The sequence below is a fragment of the Portunus trituberculatus genome, chromosome 46 (genome assembly GCF_017591435.1).
Source record: "Portunus trituberculatus isolate SZX2019 chromosome 46, ASM1759143v1, whole genome shotgun sequence".
NCBI lineage: Eukaryota > Metazoa > Arthropoda > Malacostraca > Decapoda > Portunidae > Portunus > Portunus trituberculatus.
Genome location: NC_059300.1, coordinates 8,634,092 through 8,654,160, shown reverse-complemented (window position 1 = coordinate 8,654,160; position 20,069 = coordinate 8,634,092). Strand labels below are relative to the sequence as shown.

At 39.2% G+C, this 20,069-nt stretch overlaps 2 protein-coding genes across 5 annotated transcripts in view; one reads left to right on the top strand and one right to left on the bottom strand.

Annotated features, from left to right (window-relative positions):
* Positions 1-135: 135 nt before the first annotated feature.
* LOC123520203 (PHD and RING finger domain-containing protein 1-like) lies at positions 136-15,258 on the bottom strand. Of its 4 annotated transcripts, none has more exons than XM_045282261.1 (12): positions 14,983-15,257; positions 12,908-13,220; positions 11,993-12,231; positions 11,716-11,868; positions 11,124-11,285; positions 9,315-9,536; positions 8,774-9,067; positions 8,162-8,373; positions 3,473-7,743; positions 3,272-3,339; positions 3,008-3,136; positions 136-2,645 (listed from the first exon to the last, which is right to left on the bottom strand). In XM_045282261.1, the coding sequence occupies exons 2-12, from the start codon at positions 13,209-13,211 to the stop codon at positions 2,433-2,435; spliced, it is 6,267 nt and encodes a 2,088-aa protein (XP_045138196.1). In that variant the 5' UTR covers positions 13,212-13,220; positions 14,983-15,257; the 3' UTR covers positions 136-2,432. The 4 variants fall into 4 exon arrangements, with proteins under 4 accessions (XP_045138196.1, XP_045138198.1, XP_045138195.1 ...); XM_045282263.1 differs by having other exon boundaries at positions 15,101-15,257; XM_045282260.1 differs by having other exon boundaries at positions 15,170-15,251.
* A 460-nt stretch (positions 15,259-15,718) lies between these two features.
* The window catches only part of LOC123520206 (40S ribosomal protein S13), a 4,732-nt gene continuing 381 nt past the window's right edge, over positions 15,719-20,069 (top strand). Inside the window, exons 1-3 of the mRNA XM_045282270.1 lie at positions 15,719-15,866; positions 16,115-16,242; positions 17,518-17,683. Coding sequence (XP_045138205.1) covers positions 15,844-15,866; positions 16,115-16,242; positions 17,518-17,683 — 317 coding nt within the window. The 5' untranslated portion in view covers positions 15,719-15,843. The remainder of the gene's footprint in view (positions 15,867-16,114; positions 16,243-17,517; positions 17,684-20,069) is intronic.

Below are 20,069 nucleotides of genomic sequence, written 5' to 3'. Positions count from 1 at the left end.
TACAAAACTTGTAACCACTCTCAGGTAACTAAGGTTGGCATGTACGTCTTTCCCTACCTACTTTTATAGAATAGTTGGCTTCAATTAAGCACCACATAACAGCTTCCTACCACTGTCTGAAGGAAATTACTTGTGTATATTCTATTTATATTTATTCAATTTTTACTGATACACACTTTAAAGATAAGAAAACATTTTTTTACATATGTAACCACTACAAACAGAGATGATGCTATGAGAACGTTCTTACATTATTCCTAGCCATTACAAAGGGGGGTTGGTGGGTTGGTCAGTCACAGACGACTGAAGGGTTATTTGGTACAGAATGGACTTCATCCCTCTCAGAGATGCATGATTCTGGGCCTCTATGAAGAATACTGCAGACCATTGCAACAATGTCACGCAACTCAGTATGTTAAATGTAGAAAAAAATGCTGTGATGAGGTCATGTGGTCACACTACTTGGAATCATATTCCCCAATGATCAAAGCCAAACACGTTTACATTCTTTTCAAGTGCAATGTGCCCATTCCTTGACAGTCGTTGTACATACACTACAAAACATTCACACAAATATTTACACAACCATCTTGCCAGTCATTTCTTATCATGACACTTATTTAGGATGCCTTAGGTAGACCTGCTACAGCTTCTTGGTTTTGTTCAGTTTTACAATAATAATAACAACAACAATAATAATAATAATAATAATAATAATAATAATAATAATAATAATAATAATAATAATAATAATAATAATAATAATAATAATAATAATAATAATAATAATAATAATAATAATAATAATAATGTTTGTCTAGGTGCTAGGAACCTTCGTTCCCAAGGAAGGTTTAGGATTTGGTATATTTAATCATAGTCACTTTAAGGAAATCATGTTCTTTTTTCTTACTCTTGATATTCACGAAAACTACCAAGTAAAAAGAAGAGATGTAAACAATTGCTATAAGCTATAAAGTTTTAGAATACTCCTATTTCAAGTAAGTTTTCTTCTTTTTCTTTTTTTGTTTAATAATTACAATAGTAAGTTCATGTAAACTTTTCTGCACATGCTAACTGTTTATTCTTGGTGTTTAGGACTTAGGTAAAGATGTGTAACTTATTGGACAAGGTAGATCCATAATAAATCTTCCTTTTGTTGACCTTATCCCTCTCTTCCTTGTCCTTGGTGTTTATGAAACAATGCTTCTTAATATTAAATACAAAAATAAAATTAATGTAGCTGATGAAAGAAGTGAATGACATGATTTCACTGGTACATAATGGTAGATATGAATGTATAATGAAGATGAACTTCTGAACGATAGGTAAGTACGGCAAATAGTACAGTCCAATAAACATTTGGTTAATAGAAGAATAACATCCATAATTGCAAATTAAGAGTACTGACCCACAGAAAAAAAAAATCAGAACACTTTCCTTTTCATGTCAACACAACATGAAATATTTATCTTACAGAGGAACAAATGTTTTAAATTACTTAATCCACATACCACATTTCTGATGTTTCAGTAGATCTCATTTTGAAAATGATTTTGAAAACTATGCAACTTTTAGAGTTGTCTTTAATTATTTAAAATAATGCTTTTCAAAAATATATAATTGCACACAAGAAAATGCATATTATATACACCATAATCAGAAATAACAAAGAATTCTTTTGATTTCTTTCTGTAACTTCCCTCCCACCTCAGCATAAGAAAACTACACTTCCTAGCACCTCAACAAAGTACCGGATTGGAATTCAGTGAAGTGACCCACATACCCTCAACCACTTTAAATTATGAAATGCATCTAAAAATATAGACTTTCATAAAACATAGCTTTTACATTTACTGTTCACAGTTAATGATAAATAAAAGTGCAACAGAGATTCACACCAAAAAAGAGACAAGCTATGTCAAGAACCACACCACACCCCCTACCCCCCACCAGACCTTCCCACAATAACTTGAAGTCCCTCTCTCCTCTGCTGCTCTATTGTGCTGGTCACACAACTCCTCCCCATTGCCTTCCTTACACTAGTGACAACCACAGAAACTGCCGAGGAGATCCCAACAGTGGTGGATACCCTTACATCACACAAGTAATGCAAACAGACCTGGTTTAGTTTCACAGTCTTAGGTAATGGGGAAAGAAAAATTAAAGTGCCTATCTTTTTTTTCTTTTTTTTTTTTGTGAATACTGTACAGTATCCCTAGTGTTGCAACTTACAACCTAGAATGTACAAATTGTAATCATTAATAACAAAAATATCAAATAAATAATAAAACATACAAAATTCAATTATATTCTACAGCTCTGTCAACCCTGATACTGTATTAAAAATTCCCATATATTCTATTAACATACTTTGTTAGACGGAGGAGAGAAAAATCTACCTCGATATCATAAAATAGTTTTTCTATTCATAATCAGGCTTTACTCTTTATTGGCGTTGGGGGCTTGGTGACCTTTGGGACAAGGATGAATGTAGGAGCTGTGGGCTCTGTGGCTGATGGTTTAGTTGGGGAAGGGTCAGCCCCACCTGTCTGCTTCTTCCGGTAATATTTCACCTTCTTGATGTACCCTTGCACGAGGTCCCGAATCTTTATGGGGTTAATCTCTCCTGATTTATTGTGACATACCTGTGGAGAGACAAGACAGACCAAATGTTTTCCTCTTTATATATCTTTGTCCTAAACTTGATTAATATACTACCTATACTCAAACACCCTCAAGACAAGACAGTTGTTAATATTTTCTGTTATGAATTCCTGGGGAAATAACATGAGACTAAACCTACATTGTTACTAACCAACTTGGCATCTGAATGCAGTTCCCTTTACAGTGAGCCAAGTACACTAACCCCCTACAAACACAGGTACAGCTTGTATTTCAACTGTTGGTTTAAAAAGATCCACCACAAGTATCTTTGTGTGGGCAGCTCAATAAATTTAACATTAACAAAGGAAATTCTTAGAAATTTAATTCTATATAGGAAACATACCTTCTGGACACACTTGCGCATAATCTCCTTATAATCGTCCTTGTCAATGGTTTTCTTGTTATAGAATGGCTTAAGGCTGAGTTTCACTTCCTCAATAACTCTCTCTTGTCGTTGAACTTTCTTCAAGAACTGAAAGGACATCAATTAGTTATATTTTGGTTTTTACAATCTTCAAATGTCATTTGCCAGCAAAAAAGGAAAAGGAAAAATAAGAAAATAAAATAGGTTTATAGCACAATTCAATCTGCAGCACAAAACACATACCCTCTCTTTCACTTGTAGGTCAACTGCTGAACTTGGTATATCATCTTCATTACCATCACCTTTTTTACCTGTGAAAAATAGTCAAGTCTGCCATAAAAACATTCTACATACACAGTATGATATTATTAAACATAAACATCTTCTTTGAAAAAAATTCACTATATCACTGAAACAATATTATATTTATATACTTGTACCTACCTGAACTTTTTAATTTCTTTCCTCCCTTATGTTTGTGTGGAGTGCTATGCTTGCGTCCTCCCCCACCACCACCACCACCACCTCCTCCTCCTCCTCCTCCACCTCCTCTATTTCCACCAAATAGATTATCAAACTTATCATTCAAATTTCCTCCTCCTACTCCACCACCTGCTCCTGCACCACCACTGCTGCCGCCACCACCACCACCACCACTACTACCACTTTTGCCTCCCTTTGCAACTGGGGGTCTGACCTGGTTTCTCACTTTCCTCTGTGGAGACTTTTCTGATTGATGTGTCGAGTGGGGTGAAGGTGGTTCAAACATGTCACTCACATCTGAACTGTCTGGAGAGTTGGGGGAATCAATATCCATGTCCACTACATCAGTATGTGTAAGATCCCTCCCATTTTGTGTTACACGTCCCTTCTCCCCAAGGCGTGTGGGAGCTATGATAGTCATTGGAGGGGGGCGGTTTAGAGGGTTGGCTGCTGGAGGTGGCCTCGAAAAATCTGGAGCTGCCACTGTCTGTACTACCTGTGGACGAATTACAGCGCCTCCTGCACCACGGACTGCTGCTGCCGCCAAGGCAGCTGGATACAATATATTTGCCACATTTGCAGGCAAACCAGGAAAAATCTGGTTTATGGTATTTGCTGGGGCTGCAGTGGCTGTTGTAGTTGTTTTAGTTGAGGTTGTGGTTGTCTTAGGAGCCTTGGGTGGCTTGGATGTTTTGGGAGGTGCAGTGGTGGTAGTAGCCACAGGTGTGCTGACTGTCACTGGTGGAGGTACAGTGCTAGTGGCTTCCTCCTCTGGAGGTTTCTGTGGTTCAGGTGGTCGCTCCTCAGGCTCTGGGGGTTCTGTGGGTAATGGTGGAGGAGACGCTACCTTGGGTGCCACCACCACCTCTGGAGATGCTTTTTCAACAGTTTCTGTTTGGTCACTGCTGCTGACTCGAGCTTCCTGCTGGGGAGAGCCAGGAGGGGACGGGGATTTTGTGGGTTCAAAAGGATCATACACATCTGGTTCAGGAGAAGAGCCTGGTGAACCAGCTGGGGAGTGTGGAACTCCTACTACTGGGGACTTTGCTCTACCAACTGATTCATCAGATTCTGGAGGAGGACCAGGGGGTGTGTTAGGCCCCCTAGCAGGTGCTGGAGGCACTTCTTCCTCTTCTTCATCTCGCAGTGGGTTATTAATTGGCTTTAACACCTGCTTACTAGAGAGTGTGAATTTAACAGCTGGTTCTGGAGGAGTCTTAGGTCCCTGAGGTCTGACTGGAGGCACAGGTGTGGTGCCTAGGTCTGGAGGCAACCGGGTGATACCTTCATCTTCAGAATCCGAGATGAGGATGGGTTCCTGAGGTGGTGGTGTGACCATGATCACATCTAAATCTATGACTTCCGGTGTCTTGGGTGCCTTCTCTTTGTTACGTGTCTCAGCCAACCGATCGGGTGACCACATTGGCTCATCCTGAAGAGGTGTGCGCTTCCCACTAGGAGAGGGTGATCGGCTCCTTGACCAAGATCTAAATGGACTGCCCCCACGAGGCTTTGTAATTTCCTTCCTTACTCTCTTTCTTGCATCACCCTCAAGCTTAACATTTCTCTCCCTCTTCTTCTTTGCTTCTTTGTTCTCCTTTCCTGGTGCACGGTTAAAGCTAACACTGACCATAATGCTTCCCCCAGCTTGGTACACTTCCTTACTTTGCAGGGGAGACTTCTCCTTCTTCTTTTTCTTCTTCTCCTTTTCCAGTTTAGTCTCCTCCCTCTTTTCTACTTCCCTCTCCTTTTTCTTATCTTCCTTCTTTCTCTCCTTCTTCTTCTCAGTTACTGGATTTGCCTTCTTAGGCTTCTCCTTCACAGGCTTCTCTTTCGGGGGTTTGGCAGGTGGTGCAGCTTTCTTCTTCTCGGGTTTCTTTTTAACAGGTGTACGGGATCTGCTACGACTCCTCCTCCGCCGCTTGTCTCTGCTCCTTCCTCTCGACCTAGAACTGGAGGATGAACTGGAGGATGAGCTAGAACTAGAAGAGGTATAGGAGGAGGAGGAAGAAGTGGAGTAACTCCTTCTCCGAGCTCTCTTTCTATTGTGAGAGCGAGATATTGACCGAGTGTAGCTCCTTCGACCACCGCCGCCACCACTACCAGCACCACCACCACCTTTTCTGGCTCTTGAACCTGAACGGTGGTGTGACCTTGACCGTGATCTCCTCCTAGACCTCGACCTAGATCTTCTCCTTGACCGTGACCTGGAGCGAGACCTGAGTGCCACATCCCGGCCAAACTCATCCTTTTTCTTACGTTCCTCCTCCTTCTGTGTGATCATTTTCCTCACATTGTACCTCTCCATCTCCTTCCTCTTGGGCTCCTTCTTCCTCTCCCTCTCCCGTCCTCTCCGCCGACTGGAAGATTCCCGGCCTCTCTCACCGTTCCGCTCTCCCCGACTGCGGTCCCTGTTTCTGTCCCGTCCTGGAGGGTCCTGTGGTTCTCTACCCCGGCTTCTTCTGTCACCTTTGCCGCTGCCTCTCCGGTCCCTGTCATCCTTATCGTTATCTCGATAGTTCCTCTCCTTAGTATTCTTGGAGACCTTTTTAAATGAGACATCTTTCTCTTTTTCTTTATCTTTCTCTTTTTCCTTTTCTTTTTGTTTGGTTTTGGTCTTCTGTTTTGGTGGAGGCGTCTTGGGTCTCTCTGGCACCTCGACAGGGGGTGCTTCAACAGGCTCCTTCACTGGTTCTGGAACTTCCATTACAGGGACGGCATCTTCTTTCTCCTTCTCCACCTCCTCAGGTACCTTTTCTTCTTCCTTAGTTTCTTTATCCTTTTTATTTACCTTTTCTTTCTTCTCCTTCTTTTTCTCTTTTCTTTTGGCATTCTCATCCACTATTTCACCTTCTTCATAGTCTCCCTCCTGGTCTCTTGGTGGAGATACTTCAATCACACGCCGAATCTGCAAGTTGACACGAGGCCGACTGGCTGGCGGTGTGGGTTGTCTTGGTGTCTCACTAGGAATCTCGCCCTCCTCTATGTTGTCGTCATTGTCATCAAAGCTAATCTCCTCATTGTCTGATATGGTCTCTGTCTCAAGCCCCTCCAGACCAACCATGGGCTGGGCAGGTCTGTCACGGCTCCTTTCTTCGTCACTTTCACCAAAGATCTCCTTTACTAAGCATGGCGGCTTGCCAAGATGGATATTATCATTAGTGCTACTAGTCACCTCGTGGTCACCAGTGTTGCTGTCTGAGAGTGATATGGAGCTGTTGGCAGATTTGTCTAGCTCAGGAGTATCAGTGTCTGAGACTGCCTCTAGTTCAAAGTCATTGAGGCCTGGCAAACTACTGCTTCCCACCACATTGTTTTCCTCCATCTCCTCCACCACTACTCGTCGAGGCACTGCTTCTGCCGCTACATCACGACATTCGGGTTTGTCACTGTCGTCAATCACCAACTCATCACCACTGGACTCTGGTTCATTTTCCTTTTTGTTAGATTCTGGCATCATTGTCACAGCAGCACCACCTTTGTAGTTCCCTATAACACTACGGTCACCACCACCCTCATCCTCCTCATCATCATCCTCCTCTTCCTCATCATCATAATCCCTTTCAGGTACTTCAGGGTCTATATCACTATATATATCAATTTCCTCATCGTCTTCCTTTTTCTTTTTATCATCAGACTTTCTCGGCTTTTTCTCACCACCGTTGTAGCTGCTGCCCGGTAAATGATTGGGTCCTCCTCCCTCCCAGCCTCCATCACCATTTTCTCTCAGGTAAGAAGCATATCTTTTAGCTCCTGTTGGATCACCATCTTGTGATAATCTGTTGTCCGCTCCTTGAGAACCACTTTCAACACCACCACTACCACCTGACTGCTGTTGTTCCCTTGGTGGAGACTGGCCATCCCCTGTCTGCTGTCTGCCAGGGGAGTCAGGGCCAGCTGTTCTTGTGTTCACCCTCACCCTCCCATTTAGTCTCAGCAGTTCTGACCCTCTGCCAGCTGAACCAGTAGACTTTTTGAAGGAGCCACCAGATTTACCACAAGCTGGCTGAAGGAGAAGGGACTGACTCTCTATGATTGAGGTCAGCAGATCACCTGGGGTGTTAAAGTTATTATTCTGTACATCACTGGGTTTTGTCAATCTGGAGTTGATGGAGGAGTGAGACATGACTGCCCTTACTGAAAGGGCCTTGCGTCGTGCAATATCTCGGCTGTCCATGACCCGCCGTCTTGCTACTCCAGCTGCTAAGATAGCATCTCCATACTCATCAGGCCTACGAATAAAATAAGGAGTTAAATTCATAATTTGTTTAAAAGATCATATTAATCATTCCATACTTTGGTACATTTATAAAATAAATGTACTAGAAAATTTATAAATATGAACGAACATACAGTAACCCCTAAAGGACCAAATGCAATGATAGTTGCTTTATTAGATGAGGACCAGATGCATTTATAACTGCTTTGCTATCTTTACTAAATTTAGTAACAAAATTTCTATACTAGTCATTGGTAATACTGACAATGAACTACTCAGGCTAAATTTTGTTCAATGCAATTAACATATTCACATCCCTCAAGTAAGAGAATGATCACACCAAACACCTACAGCCCAGTTTGACGAATAATGTGATTATATATCCAAGACATCATGAAAAGATGATGATGATGATGTGACTCAAAACTTACTCAGAAGTCACATCTACATCTGCATTAAGTCCCAGAAGAGAGAGTTGAGGTAGGGCTGCACTGGCTCTAAGAGACCCAAGAGGCTGTGACTTGACAGCAGGTTGCATGATTGGCACCTTCTCCCATGGCTTAGAGGGCCGAATTCCAAGTGCTTCAGCTATTCTTCCTTTAGGTGTTGTGGCAGGTGGTAAAACCTTCACCTTTTTCGTGACCTGGAAAAAAATATTTGATGCTACTGTAAATAATTAGGAAGAATCAAACTTCACTAATGTTAGTAAAAACTTTCCTACATGAAACTGAATTCATCAGTAAAAATGTTTATGCACAGTTTTGAAGACAGCAACAACAAAAAATCTTAAATATTTCAGCAAAATGTAGCCAATATTTCTAATCAATACGGAGGAACAGACCAATAAAAATGTGAAGTTCAAGATGCATCTGCAAAACTAGAGTGCTAAGCAAACAAACAAAATATCTCTGGAAACTGCTATGTAAGCTGCTATAAAATAACCAAACTCACATTAATGATGATCATACTGATAATGATGATGATGATGATGATATCAGATTTTAATGGTTGAATACACTTCATGAAAAAATTGAAATTCATACCTTCTTTTTCTTTTTCTTTGTTTTTCTCTTCCGTCGCACTGTTTTCTTCTTCTTACGTTGGACCTTCAGTCCTTTTCTGCGGGTTTTTGTTGTTGAGGTGGCCTTCTTCGTAGATGTCTTTCTTTTCTTTGTAACTTTTCTCTTTTTCTTCCTAACTACTTTTCTCTTTTTCCTCCTGGGAGCCTTCGTGCCTCTGCGTGTCCTTGTTGTAGTTGTGACTGTTGTTGTGGTACTGGTGGCACTGCTAGTTTGCACTTTCCTCTCTTGGCCCAAAACCTCAAGCTCCTCAGCAGCCTAGAAAACATAAAAAAATTAGAATCTGAAATCCTTGAAGGATTCCTGATATTCCTTTCCATGAATATACCATATGCATATGAAATAGCCACTTTCCATAGAAGCAGACCATGACACAAAAGTCCATCAAGGAGTCAGTCCCAAAAAGTTCCGAAACAACAGTAAAAAATCTAAGTAAAAGTGCTTTGAAAGTTGACTTGCAACCTGTACCAGTAAAACATTAGCCATCATGCAACACAATACTTACAGCTATGGCTTCCACCAATTCTTCCTGTTCTCTTTCATTTTGCACATTTGCTGCTCTCATCTGCCGTGACCGTGTGATGCGTGCACGGACCCTCTCAGAGGCCCGGGTGCGGGGTAATAACCTCGGCCTCTCGATAGCACGATTGGGACGCAAGTGTGGAAGCGAGGAACTAGGAGCACCATCCTCAATAAGGTCTATCAATTCTCCTTCTTCAATGCCGGCCTGAAAACAGTCAATGTCCTTCCACACTATCCCAAATATTCCAGGACACACAAAGCACTCAAGTTATAATTCCACTACAGTGCACTGAGACATTTATGCACCAGTCCTAATTAACTTCAGTAACATATCCATATGTATATGTATGTATGTATGTATGTATGTATATGTATGTATATGTATGTATGTACATATGTATATGTATGTATGTACACACACACACACAAACACACACACACATTATATATATATATATATATATATATATATATATATATATATATATATATATATATATATATATATATATATATATATATTACATGAACAACAAAGACAAGTCTAAAAAAATCTTACCAATAACATTCTCCTTTTGGAATTCGGAATACTAATAAGTATTTAAAATAAGAATTAATAAGTTAGGACCATGATATATAATCTTCTCTATATTTTATCATAAAACTGTATAATACAAGTACAGTGGACCCTTAGACCTCAAACATAATTTGTTCTGGAAGGCTGTTCAATGTCCAAATTGTTTGAGATCTGAAACAGTTTTCCCCACAGGAAACAATGCAAATAATATTAATCCGTTCCAAGACCGCAGATTCTTACCTAAGTAAATAAGAATTGAACTAAAATAACATTATTCATCTTTAGGTGGCAAGCTTCATGGCACATGTAGATGATGGTGCAAGAGGGCAAGGGAGGCTGGAACTTATAGTTTGGAAGGGATCAACTTACCAGCCAAGGCTAGCTTGCCTTTATAATACATAGATCTTTGCATTTGAGGCTACACCTCAATACCTCAATGAAAACCTTGTTTTATCTAAAGTCTGTTACATCTTGTCACTACAGTACTTAAGAAATATTTTTGTTAGTTACAAGATTAGTGTATGTACTTATATGAAATATTATTCTATCATCCAACCCTAACTAGTTAACTAACTCTGATCAAATGAAGAACTGGTCAAATGTCCTCATCCCAGCTGGAAATCAGAGCAAGGGGATTTGATGTATACCTCCCACCAACAGTGCCAGCGTCACCCAGATTTGGCTGAATTCCGCCACCTTTGAGTTTTTCAATGTCAAAATCTTTTTTTACTTCTGGGTGTAAAATTTACTGAACTTTCGTTTGAAGTCCAAATAATTCAAGGTTCGCGATGTTTGAAGTCCAAGGATCCACCATATACTCACCACCATTTAGAGCACATCATATCATGCAATAGCATACCATACCATTCCTGTGATCAAGATAACAATGTGCCATACCAAAATGCCCAGTCATATCCTTGAAATTTCAGCATTATCAGCTTCAAAAAAGTATGAAGCACTATTTTCCAGTGGAAATATTCCTTGGAAACACTTGCAATCTATTGATTACAATCATTTCAACAATAAACCCATCCAGCTTTCATTGCACCACCGAGACTTGTTTTTGCTCAAGGAGCAAGTGGTCACAATATCTGCCAATTTACAGTAACTTAATAATAACAACATATAGAAAGAGATGAAAGAAACAGCTGGCCATGTAAAGTTCAATTTTGAAACTTAAAACTGCTCAATTGGATGAGGTAAACTAAAACAGACCTCTGCAGCCGCTGAGGATGAATTCACAGCCTGGCAGTCAGAACAGAACCATTCCTCGATGGGCACCCGGGCCAAGGGAGGGTCAAGGCACTCCAGGTGGTAACCCTGATCACAGCCATCACACAACAGCAGCCGGTCCTCCCGGTCACAGCGACCACACACCTACCAGTTGTACTCATCAGTTCTTGTGCCCATAAAGTAACTTCAAAGTTGAAAAAATTATAACCATTGAAAAGCCAGATTAGAAAACAAGAAAGAAAAATAAGTAAAAAGAATGGTTTTGAGAATAATAAATAATGGTAGTGTACATGAGATCCAATTACTTTTCATACATGCTACATTTTTTTTCCTTTGACTGATACATCAGTGGTGCATATGATAGCAGTCGTCATGCTGAGGTTCTTTTAGTTCGCAATATTAATCTTTGTTTCCTAAATGCCTTTGGAGCCATGTGTGAAGACTTCATTCTGCCATACACACAGGAGTAACATCAATAAAAGAAAACATATACTCTACTTGAAGTATGATATAACCAATAACTCTTTAAATACTTATATATGATGCAAATATTTCCTTCCTTGTCTGTTTATACCTCACAAAAGGTGGGGTCTTCCTCTTCCTCAGGTGGGATGTCAGCTGGCTTCACCTCCTCCACAGACACACGCCGAATGATGCGTCCACCAATGTACCGACGGACAAACACCAAGAAAAATGGTATTCTATCTTGGGGACAGCTGTTGTTTGTCTGAAATTGCAGGATGAAAGAATAAAATTGTCATAAGCTAAGAAGGGCAACACTTAAAATCTCATTCATATCGTCCAGTCTTAAAAAGCTTGATAAAAACTCAGAAAAATCTACTCCTACCCACCTTTGCCCATTCTAAAATGCAATCCAGACAAAAGGAGTGATCACAGCCCTCTGGTGATCCTATATTGCCCTTCATGCGGCCAAGGCAAATGGCACATGGCTCCCCAGTAGTCCCTTCTCCTTCACTGCCCTCAGAGTCACTCCCTGCTACAGCACTTGTGGGTTCATGCTTGGCAGTTGTACAGGAGGTGGTTGCTGTTTCATCTTCATCATCAGAGTCATATTCTTCACTGTCTGTTACTGAAAGTAGTTTTTATCTTATGTAAGAATGAAGAGACAATATTATCTTGATTCATTACTGCCTAGGTGAGATGAATAAGGATGAGGCATAAGACTAAGTAGAACACTGACTTGTCATACCCATACAGTCTGGTCAAGTGATGAGTACAAAAGTATAGGAGATAGTGATGAAATGTAGCAAAATAGACACTAAAACATACACTGTATAAACTTTACAGGTGACATTATTTAACAGATCTTCTCTATAATTTCTTGTATCATGATAATAAAAAACATCAGCTATAGTGACAGATTCAATTTAACAAAACACCAAAGAAAAGTCTAGCTATAGCACAATTTCAAGAAAACATTGAGGATCTCTCTCTCTCTCTCTCTCTCTCTCTCTCTCTCTCTCTCTCTGCAGTATGACATTTTTCCATTATTTATCTTTAGCTATCTTAAGGAAGTACTCATTGGTTGAAAAGTGTCTAGTGTTTTCCAGGAATTAAAACTTTATTTGTGATTGATGATGTAAACTAACAGAGTATATCACAAAAAGCAATTAGTTTGTGATCAATGAATAAACCAAAGAAACACTTCTTGTTTGCCACAGTCATTCAAAATTCATGCAGATATACACAAACATACACAAAAATATACAAATAAAAATATACATTCAAATAAAAAAAAAAACTACCTTCTTCACTCTCCTCTCCATCTCCATCAGTCTCACACTCCTCATCTTCATTGTCACTTTCATCTTCTTCATTATCACTTATTTCATCTTCTTCCTTGGCTTCCTCCTCATCATCATCCTCCTCTTCCTCCTCATCCTCCTCATCTTCATCCTCATCTGAAGCATCATCAGAGTCTGAGTTGTCCTCTGAATCAGACTCCACAGCTCGTTTCCGCTTCGTAGCTCTCCTGTTTACTTCATCCTCTTCATCAGAATCTTCACCTCCTATATCTGTGACTTCCTTGTTGCTCTCCTCCTTGTGCATCTCAGACAGCTAGGAAATCAAGAACAAAGAAACATGTAACAAACATAAATGCATCTAAGAGGACAGAAACTTTTTTGAAGTAGAGAAGACAGGTACAAAGCTCATGACAATTTCCTAGAGATAGATTTTGATAAAAAACAGATGCGACAAAGAAAATAAAAAAGAAAACTGACCTAAACTGGGTTTGAATGTTAGCAGTTCTTAGTTTTAATAAAATACAAATGATAAAATCAAATACAAATGATAAAACCTTCATATTGTAAAACATCAACATTACTGCAATTTCCTGCAATGTGCAAGGAGTCTGGAGACAAGAATTGCAGTTTAACTTGTATGGACAACAGACAGAAGGAAGGAAACTGGTTCCATAAAGGAATATGACCCCAGTTAGTATATTTGGATAAATTTTATTTTCCAGTGCCCCTTATACTATTATATAAAAATATCCATGAAAGTAAAAAGAAATAGACAACTGGCATGACTTTGGATATTAAGTCTAAGGAGAAGGAACAAAGTCATTATCTAATCTGAGAAGAAATCATAGACTACACACCAACATAATGGCTTGGATTCCTTTCTAAGTGGGTCCAGATGCTGGTAATCTAGTATGAATGTTACATGACAATTATTGTGTTTTGCTGCATTCTTTCCAGTTACCAGGTCCCCCTATCTCACAAGAGGCAAAGTGTTGTCTTCATTATCTAATCTGTTTCATGCACATTAACCTAATCTAAACCACTCAAAGTGGAGCATGAAAACCTCATCTTAATTTAATAAATCATAAAATGTTTATCATCATTACTTTGTTGATGGTTGATCCTTGTGCAATACATTAATATCAATACTCTCAACATACAGTATATACAGGTTTTGTAAAGTGTGCATGCGCAATCTCACTCTTTTTTTTTCATAAAGAATACAAGCATTACAGAAGGACACACCCCTACATTATGCTACACAATAACCCATGAGTCTGCACCCACATACCTATACCTTTCTACAGCTAAGCGCCCATCTATATTCTAAACATTCTTGTGCAACCATACAATGTTTGGGTGAAAAATGAGAGCAACACCGCTATCAGCACAGCCCAAACTTGTGTGAGGAAGAGGGAATCATTAGGTCTAAAACTAGAGAAGTCAACAAACCCAATTAAATACCGTGTATTACGCACTGGTGTGATGGTAACAAAGGCAAGGTGTGAACAAACACTGGTATGGATGGTAAAAGACTCACCACACAGCGAAAAACCCTTGCGTACCCTCCCCTGCACACTGGAGGCATGAGCGGTGCCAAGTTTGCCCGGTGGCGGCTTCCCTCCGAAGGGCAACGCCGCAGGGGAACCGAATGTCAAAACTCCAACACTCCCTCACCCATACCGCTGCCTCGCCGCCCCCATCACCCTCACACCTCACCTGCTCCCTGCCTCACGCCAAAGGCTCCCTCTTCACCCTAAAGCCCACCTCACCTTGACCCTCCCTAATCCTCGCCCTGACCCTGCCCTACCCTGTCTCGCCCTCACCTCCAGCACCGCGGGTCGCAAGTAGGACAAGGTGTTCATACGCTTCTTGCTTACTGCTACATATTCACGTATGCCATGCACCACTTAGCGACCAGTAAATTAATGAAACAAGTAAAAAAAAAATACATGAATAAAAATACAGATTACCCAAGTTCATCCTTTCATTAATGCATGTTCTAAATCAAATAACGCAACCAGACATTTTAATAGTGTTTATCTGTACGTTTGCCATGCATTAATCTGCTTTACCTGGTGCGGGAGGGAAGGTCGGAGGTAAAACCTGCATCCACAAACCAACAAAACAAATCAATCCAGCAGACAGCTCACAGGCGCCGCCAGTAGGGAGCAGGCGCCTCTCACCACCCACCCGGGGAAGCCGATCCTGCCCTTTAAGATGAAGGGGGCGCTAATACTGCAGTTGATCTGGGAGACGCACCATAAGATTTGCAAAGGGCCAGTTAACTCATAATTGGAAGTCGGCGTCGGCCATTTCTCGTGTCTTCGAACTCTTTGCTGTACATTGATGGTGGTATGAAAAAAAGGTCGCGTGTCTATTTTGGTGTTTTATGGGTCTCTACTCATCCTACTGATTAATTTTCTAGGTTTATCTTGATACTTTTTAATCAGTTTTCTAATACATTATTCCTTTATTGATATATTTTAAAACACCACCTGTCAAATGACAGAGAGAAAATAGCTGGAACATTGGGGGGGATTTGTGAGAGCATTTGCTGAAGTGTAATATAAATAATAAAACCAAACATAGTCTGCATTATGTTTTACTATTAATTAGTGTCTAGTATTCCATTTTAAATATCTTTCAAATACCATATATGCAAAAATGATCGAAAAGAAGAAATAAGTAATAAAAGATTTGTTTCAATTAAATGCTGCAAATAGTCCTTAAAGCCACAAATACCCATTTTAAATATAAATTTTTATTAATCTTAATTAAAAACATTATCTAAATACTTTTCAAGCGTGTTTGAAAAGAAATCTAAAAAATATGGTATAGTGGAAAATATTACTGGAACGGCACCTTCGGGTCCTTTACCACCATCAAGTCTGAGGAGAGCCTGTGGCGCCGAGGACTCACAGTAAATTGGCAAAATGGGTCGTATGCACAGTGGAGGGTAAGCAATTCAGACTATTCTCAAATCTGTATGTGCCACGGAATATTTTTACAATGATATAGCAACCATGTGAACATTATATGGAGGATAAAGTGATGTGAAATGTGTTGTTTACCTGAACCGCCACGTGATTCCGGCAGGACGATTCATGTCCCTTGCCGCTCTCATGGGCGGGAAATGCTAGTAGTTTATATTATAGTAGAATATGTCTAGGTAACATGCTTAAGTGAACCCTGTGCTCCCTCCAGGAAGGGTATATCCCAGTCTGCCTTGCCATACCGCCGTTCTGTGCCCAACTGGCTCAAGCTCACCAAGGACGATGTGGAGGACCAGATTGTGAAGCTCGCCAAGAAGGGCCTGACCCCCTCCCAGATCGGTACTGTATTGACCCGCTGCTTGCATGAACAGTCTGTCACTAAGTTCAGCCAGTCCGGGTGTTATAATCGCTGGTTAGGGTAGATTTACTAGATCGGCTTGTATTTTTCAACACATTTCATTAGGACTACTTTCAAAGAATGCTCATAATTATTGTACTTTTTGTTGTTAAATATTTCTATTTATTTCTTTCTTTTATTTTCTTTTTAGAATTTTGGTGACCTGTAAACGTTATTTATTGCTTATTAAATCTGCATTCTCATAAATTCAAGATAAAATTTCTCAGATGGATTTTGGATATGGAAAGACTTGATCCACACTTGCTTCTTTGGTTGGTCTCCGCTCATGGTCCGGGTGTATTTACATGTCTGGTCTGCTCTTACTTTCTAAACACCAGTGGAAACCTCTCCCTTTCTCTTTCTTGATTATCCATATTTTCGTAGGACAGAAGGCAATAGGAATGAATGCTAAATCTCAAATGGAACAGAGCAGGACTGCATTCACACTGGCGCTCACACTCTCTACTCTCACTTGAGTTAAAATATCTTTGAATGCATCAGGAGCAGAGCACGAGCACCAGTGTGAATGCTTCCATTGAAATGTATATAATAATATTGCACTGGATTGTTAGCAGAGGGTAACTGGAGCAATAGTGTGAATGAAACTTGATTCTTGTTTAGCTTAAGAATAAAACGAGCAAGCTTAAGATTCTGTTGGTATGTAGGGCCAAATCTCTGAATGACAAGAGGCCATTCATATCCATTCTATTTTGATACTTTTAGTACCTGAACTTTTTTTTTAATAACTGCTTAAAGCAGGGAAACATTTGAAAGCACTGGCTTTAATGTAATCTAATGTTTCTAATCTTTTCATCACAAATGTAGCTGATCCCATGTGAAGTTTTACATTTTAATAAGTTTATATTTTCCTGTTTCTCATTTTTGTTTTTATCCAATGATAGTATTTGTCATCCTAGTAAAAATTGACCCCACTGCTCATAGTTGAAAAAAATAATGATGAATAAATGTAGATCTAGTGTAGAATTGCATCTGCCATCTGACGGAATCAGTATTTCCAGAAAAGTTATGTATATTTCACTGTTGTCCTAGTTTTTATACTATCTTAACCTAACTGATAGTTGCAATGCACAATACATCAACTTAGGATAATGAAGTATGCAGTCTTTTAGTACATAATACAATTCAATTTATCTAGCTGTTTGAGTGAGATTATCATAAGGAATCGTCTGCTTGAAAATGTGTTGTTTCTTCCAAAGGTGTAATTCTGCGAGACAGTCATGGTGTTGCCCAGGTGAGATTTGTCACTGGCAACAAAATCCTTCGTGTGCTTAAGGCTAAGGGTTTGGCCCCAGATATCCCAGAGGACCTGTACCACCTCATTAAAAAGGCTGTCTTTATCCGCAAGCATCTGGAAAGGAATAGGTGAGTTTACCACTTTTGTGCATAAGTATATTTACATTTCTGTAACTACAGGTGTGCCAACTATCTTAATCAAATTAAATGAAGGTTTTCTCCATATATCAAAGACAAGAAAACAGGAAGATGATGATGATGATTGCTATTTTATTTTGTTATTTGTCGTTATTTACAATTCATACTAATTGCTTCCTCTGGCATTTTGAGGTATAGAACAAGCAAGTTTAAGATTCTCTTGATGTTTAGGACCAAATCTCAATATGACAATGGCTCATTCTTCTCTTTGTGAAATCAGATTTGGCAGATCAAAAGGTAACCCTGGATAATACCTGACTGAACCATTCTCAGTCAGTTTCATATCGTATATTTTGGTGAACATGTCCTTCATCCCTCATATGTTCTATCTTTTTCAATTTTCTTATTGATGCAAAGCTGGTGTCCCTACACTGATTCATGTGCTTAACCACATCATAATTGTATATTGGTGCCTGTTGTTGAAAATCCTTAGAGCAGTGGTTCCCAAATTTTTCCTGAGCAAGTACCATCTGGAGGTCCTGTACACTTCTTGCGTACCGCTTGGTTAGAAAGTACTCAATTCCAGTAAATATCAATTTATTCACAAATAAATCAGACAATTGAACTAATAACGAGGAACACAACTCAGTATGATTTAATCTGTTTCTTCACTAGCTGATTGATGTCAGGTTATCTTGTGTAAGGCAATATTTTTCCTGAGAAAGGAATATGATTTAACTAAAAACCACACATGATCCCTAAAGTGCTTATGTACTACTTGGAAGGCCTTCATGTACCACTAGTGGTACACATACCATGGGTTGGGAGCCATTGCCTTAGAATATGGCTGTGTCGAATATCTGATGATGCCTTTTTTATTTATTTTTTATTTTATTTTTAAAATTTATTTATTCATCTATTATTTATTTATTTTTATTTTTATTTTTATTTTGTTTTTTGTATATGTATCATATTGTGGTATATTCTTTGCCAACATCATCTTGCATTGCTATTTTTTCTATGATAGCAAACCACATCAGTGATGCTTGTGAACCCTTTAACTATAATTGTGTTTGTTATCCTTTTGTAGTTTATCATAGACTTTGTTCATATCACACATTTCAGCTTATTGGATCCCTTTCCTGCAAGTAGTTGTCCACAGCAGGAAAATATTATTTGTTATCCTTGTTTTTGTTCATACAGTATAGAGCTCCATAAAATTCTCCACAGCTTTCATATAATGAAAACTTTCTTTGTCCTCTCATCTACAAATATACAGTGGTACCTTGACTTCCGAGTTTAACTCGATCTGTGACAGAGCTTGTATCTCAAAATATTTTTTTCCATCAAAATAATATCAATCCATTCGTCTTTTTTTTTTTTTTTTTTTTTTTATATAGCAAATATTGCGTAAAAACAATGAAATAACAAAAGAGAATATAAATAGGTAAACTACTTTTATAAAATATATATGTCTCGGAAGGGTGCATTCCACAGGACGTTACCCTGCCCCATCCAGCCCCCGCTCTCATTTGGGACTGTTGATCAGCTAGTGTACAAATATAGCCACCTACAGAAGACTGGCTGCTCTAATAATCACAGAAGAGCTTGTTGATGATTCTGTAAACATCATTCATGGAATAAAAAGTTTGAAGTAGGCGAGAGAGAGAGAGAGAATAGAAGAGAAGCTGTGCTGCCACCACCACATAGGTTTGTTTACATTGTTGCCCCCGTCAATGATAAGAGTCAGTGGATGAGGTAAGCAGAAATGGGTGAAATTTGTTTTGCTTTGTCAGTTACATACACATGTATAATTTATCACTGCTTTAAAAGATATATAAAATAAAAACAAAAGTTTACATAGTTTATTTTGGGCTAATGGTGGTGAATGACAGAGGAAGGGATGCAGGCACCATTTACATGTAAACATTGGACAAATTAACATTGCATTTTCTTTATAAATAAATAAAAATAATAAGATAAGTAAATTGTGTGAAAATGATGAAAGGCCAATCACATTGCACGAGATCCACGATAAACACATAGATACTAGCTCAGTGAGGCTGGACCAATGTGCCAACTAGTGGCAGCACCCCAAAAGCATAACTCGTATCCCAGAACAAAAAATATGGACCAAACCGTGGCTTGTATCTCAAGGTATTACTGTATATTTAAAAAGATTTTCATGGATAATTGTATTGGGTTTGTATGAACACCCCTTTTTATAGTTGTTTACTAGATGCTTTTCATTTCCACTATTCCATATACACTCATTCATATCCTTGCATATTTAACATCCTCTTGTGCATCCACACTATTATTGAACTTCACCTTAAATTTTGACAACCACCAATAACAACAATTATGCGATGATAAA

Bases quoted from the DNA above. Each gene is read 5' to 3' on its own strand.
- LOC123520203 (XM_045282260.1), bottom strand. The intron at 12,232-12,907 runs GTAGTTTTTTTT...AACTACTTTCAG, and splicing joins TGGAGAGGAGAGTGAAGAAG to TAACAGACAGTGAAGAATAT. The intron at 11,869-11,992 runs GTGGGTAGGAGT...CTGCAATTTCAG, and splicing joins GCATTTTAGAATGGGCAAAG to ACAAACAACAGCTGTCCCCA.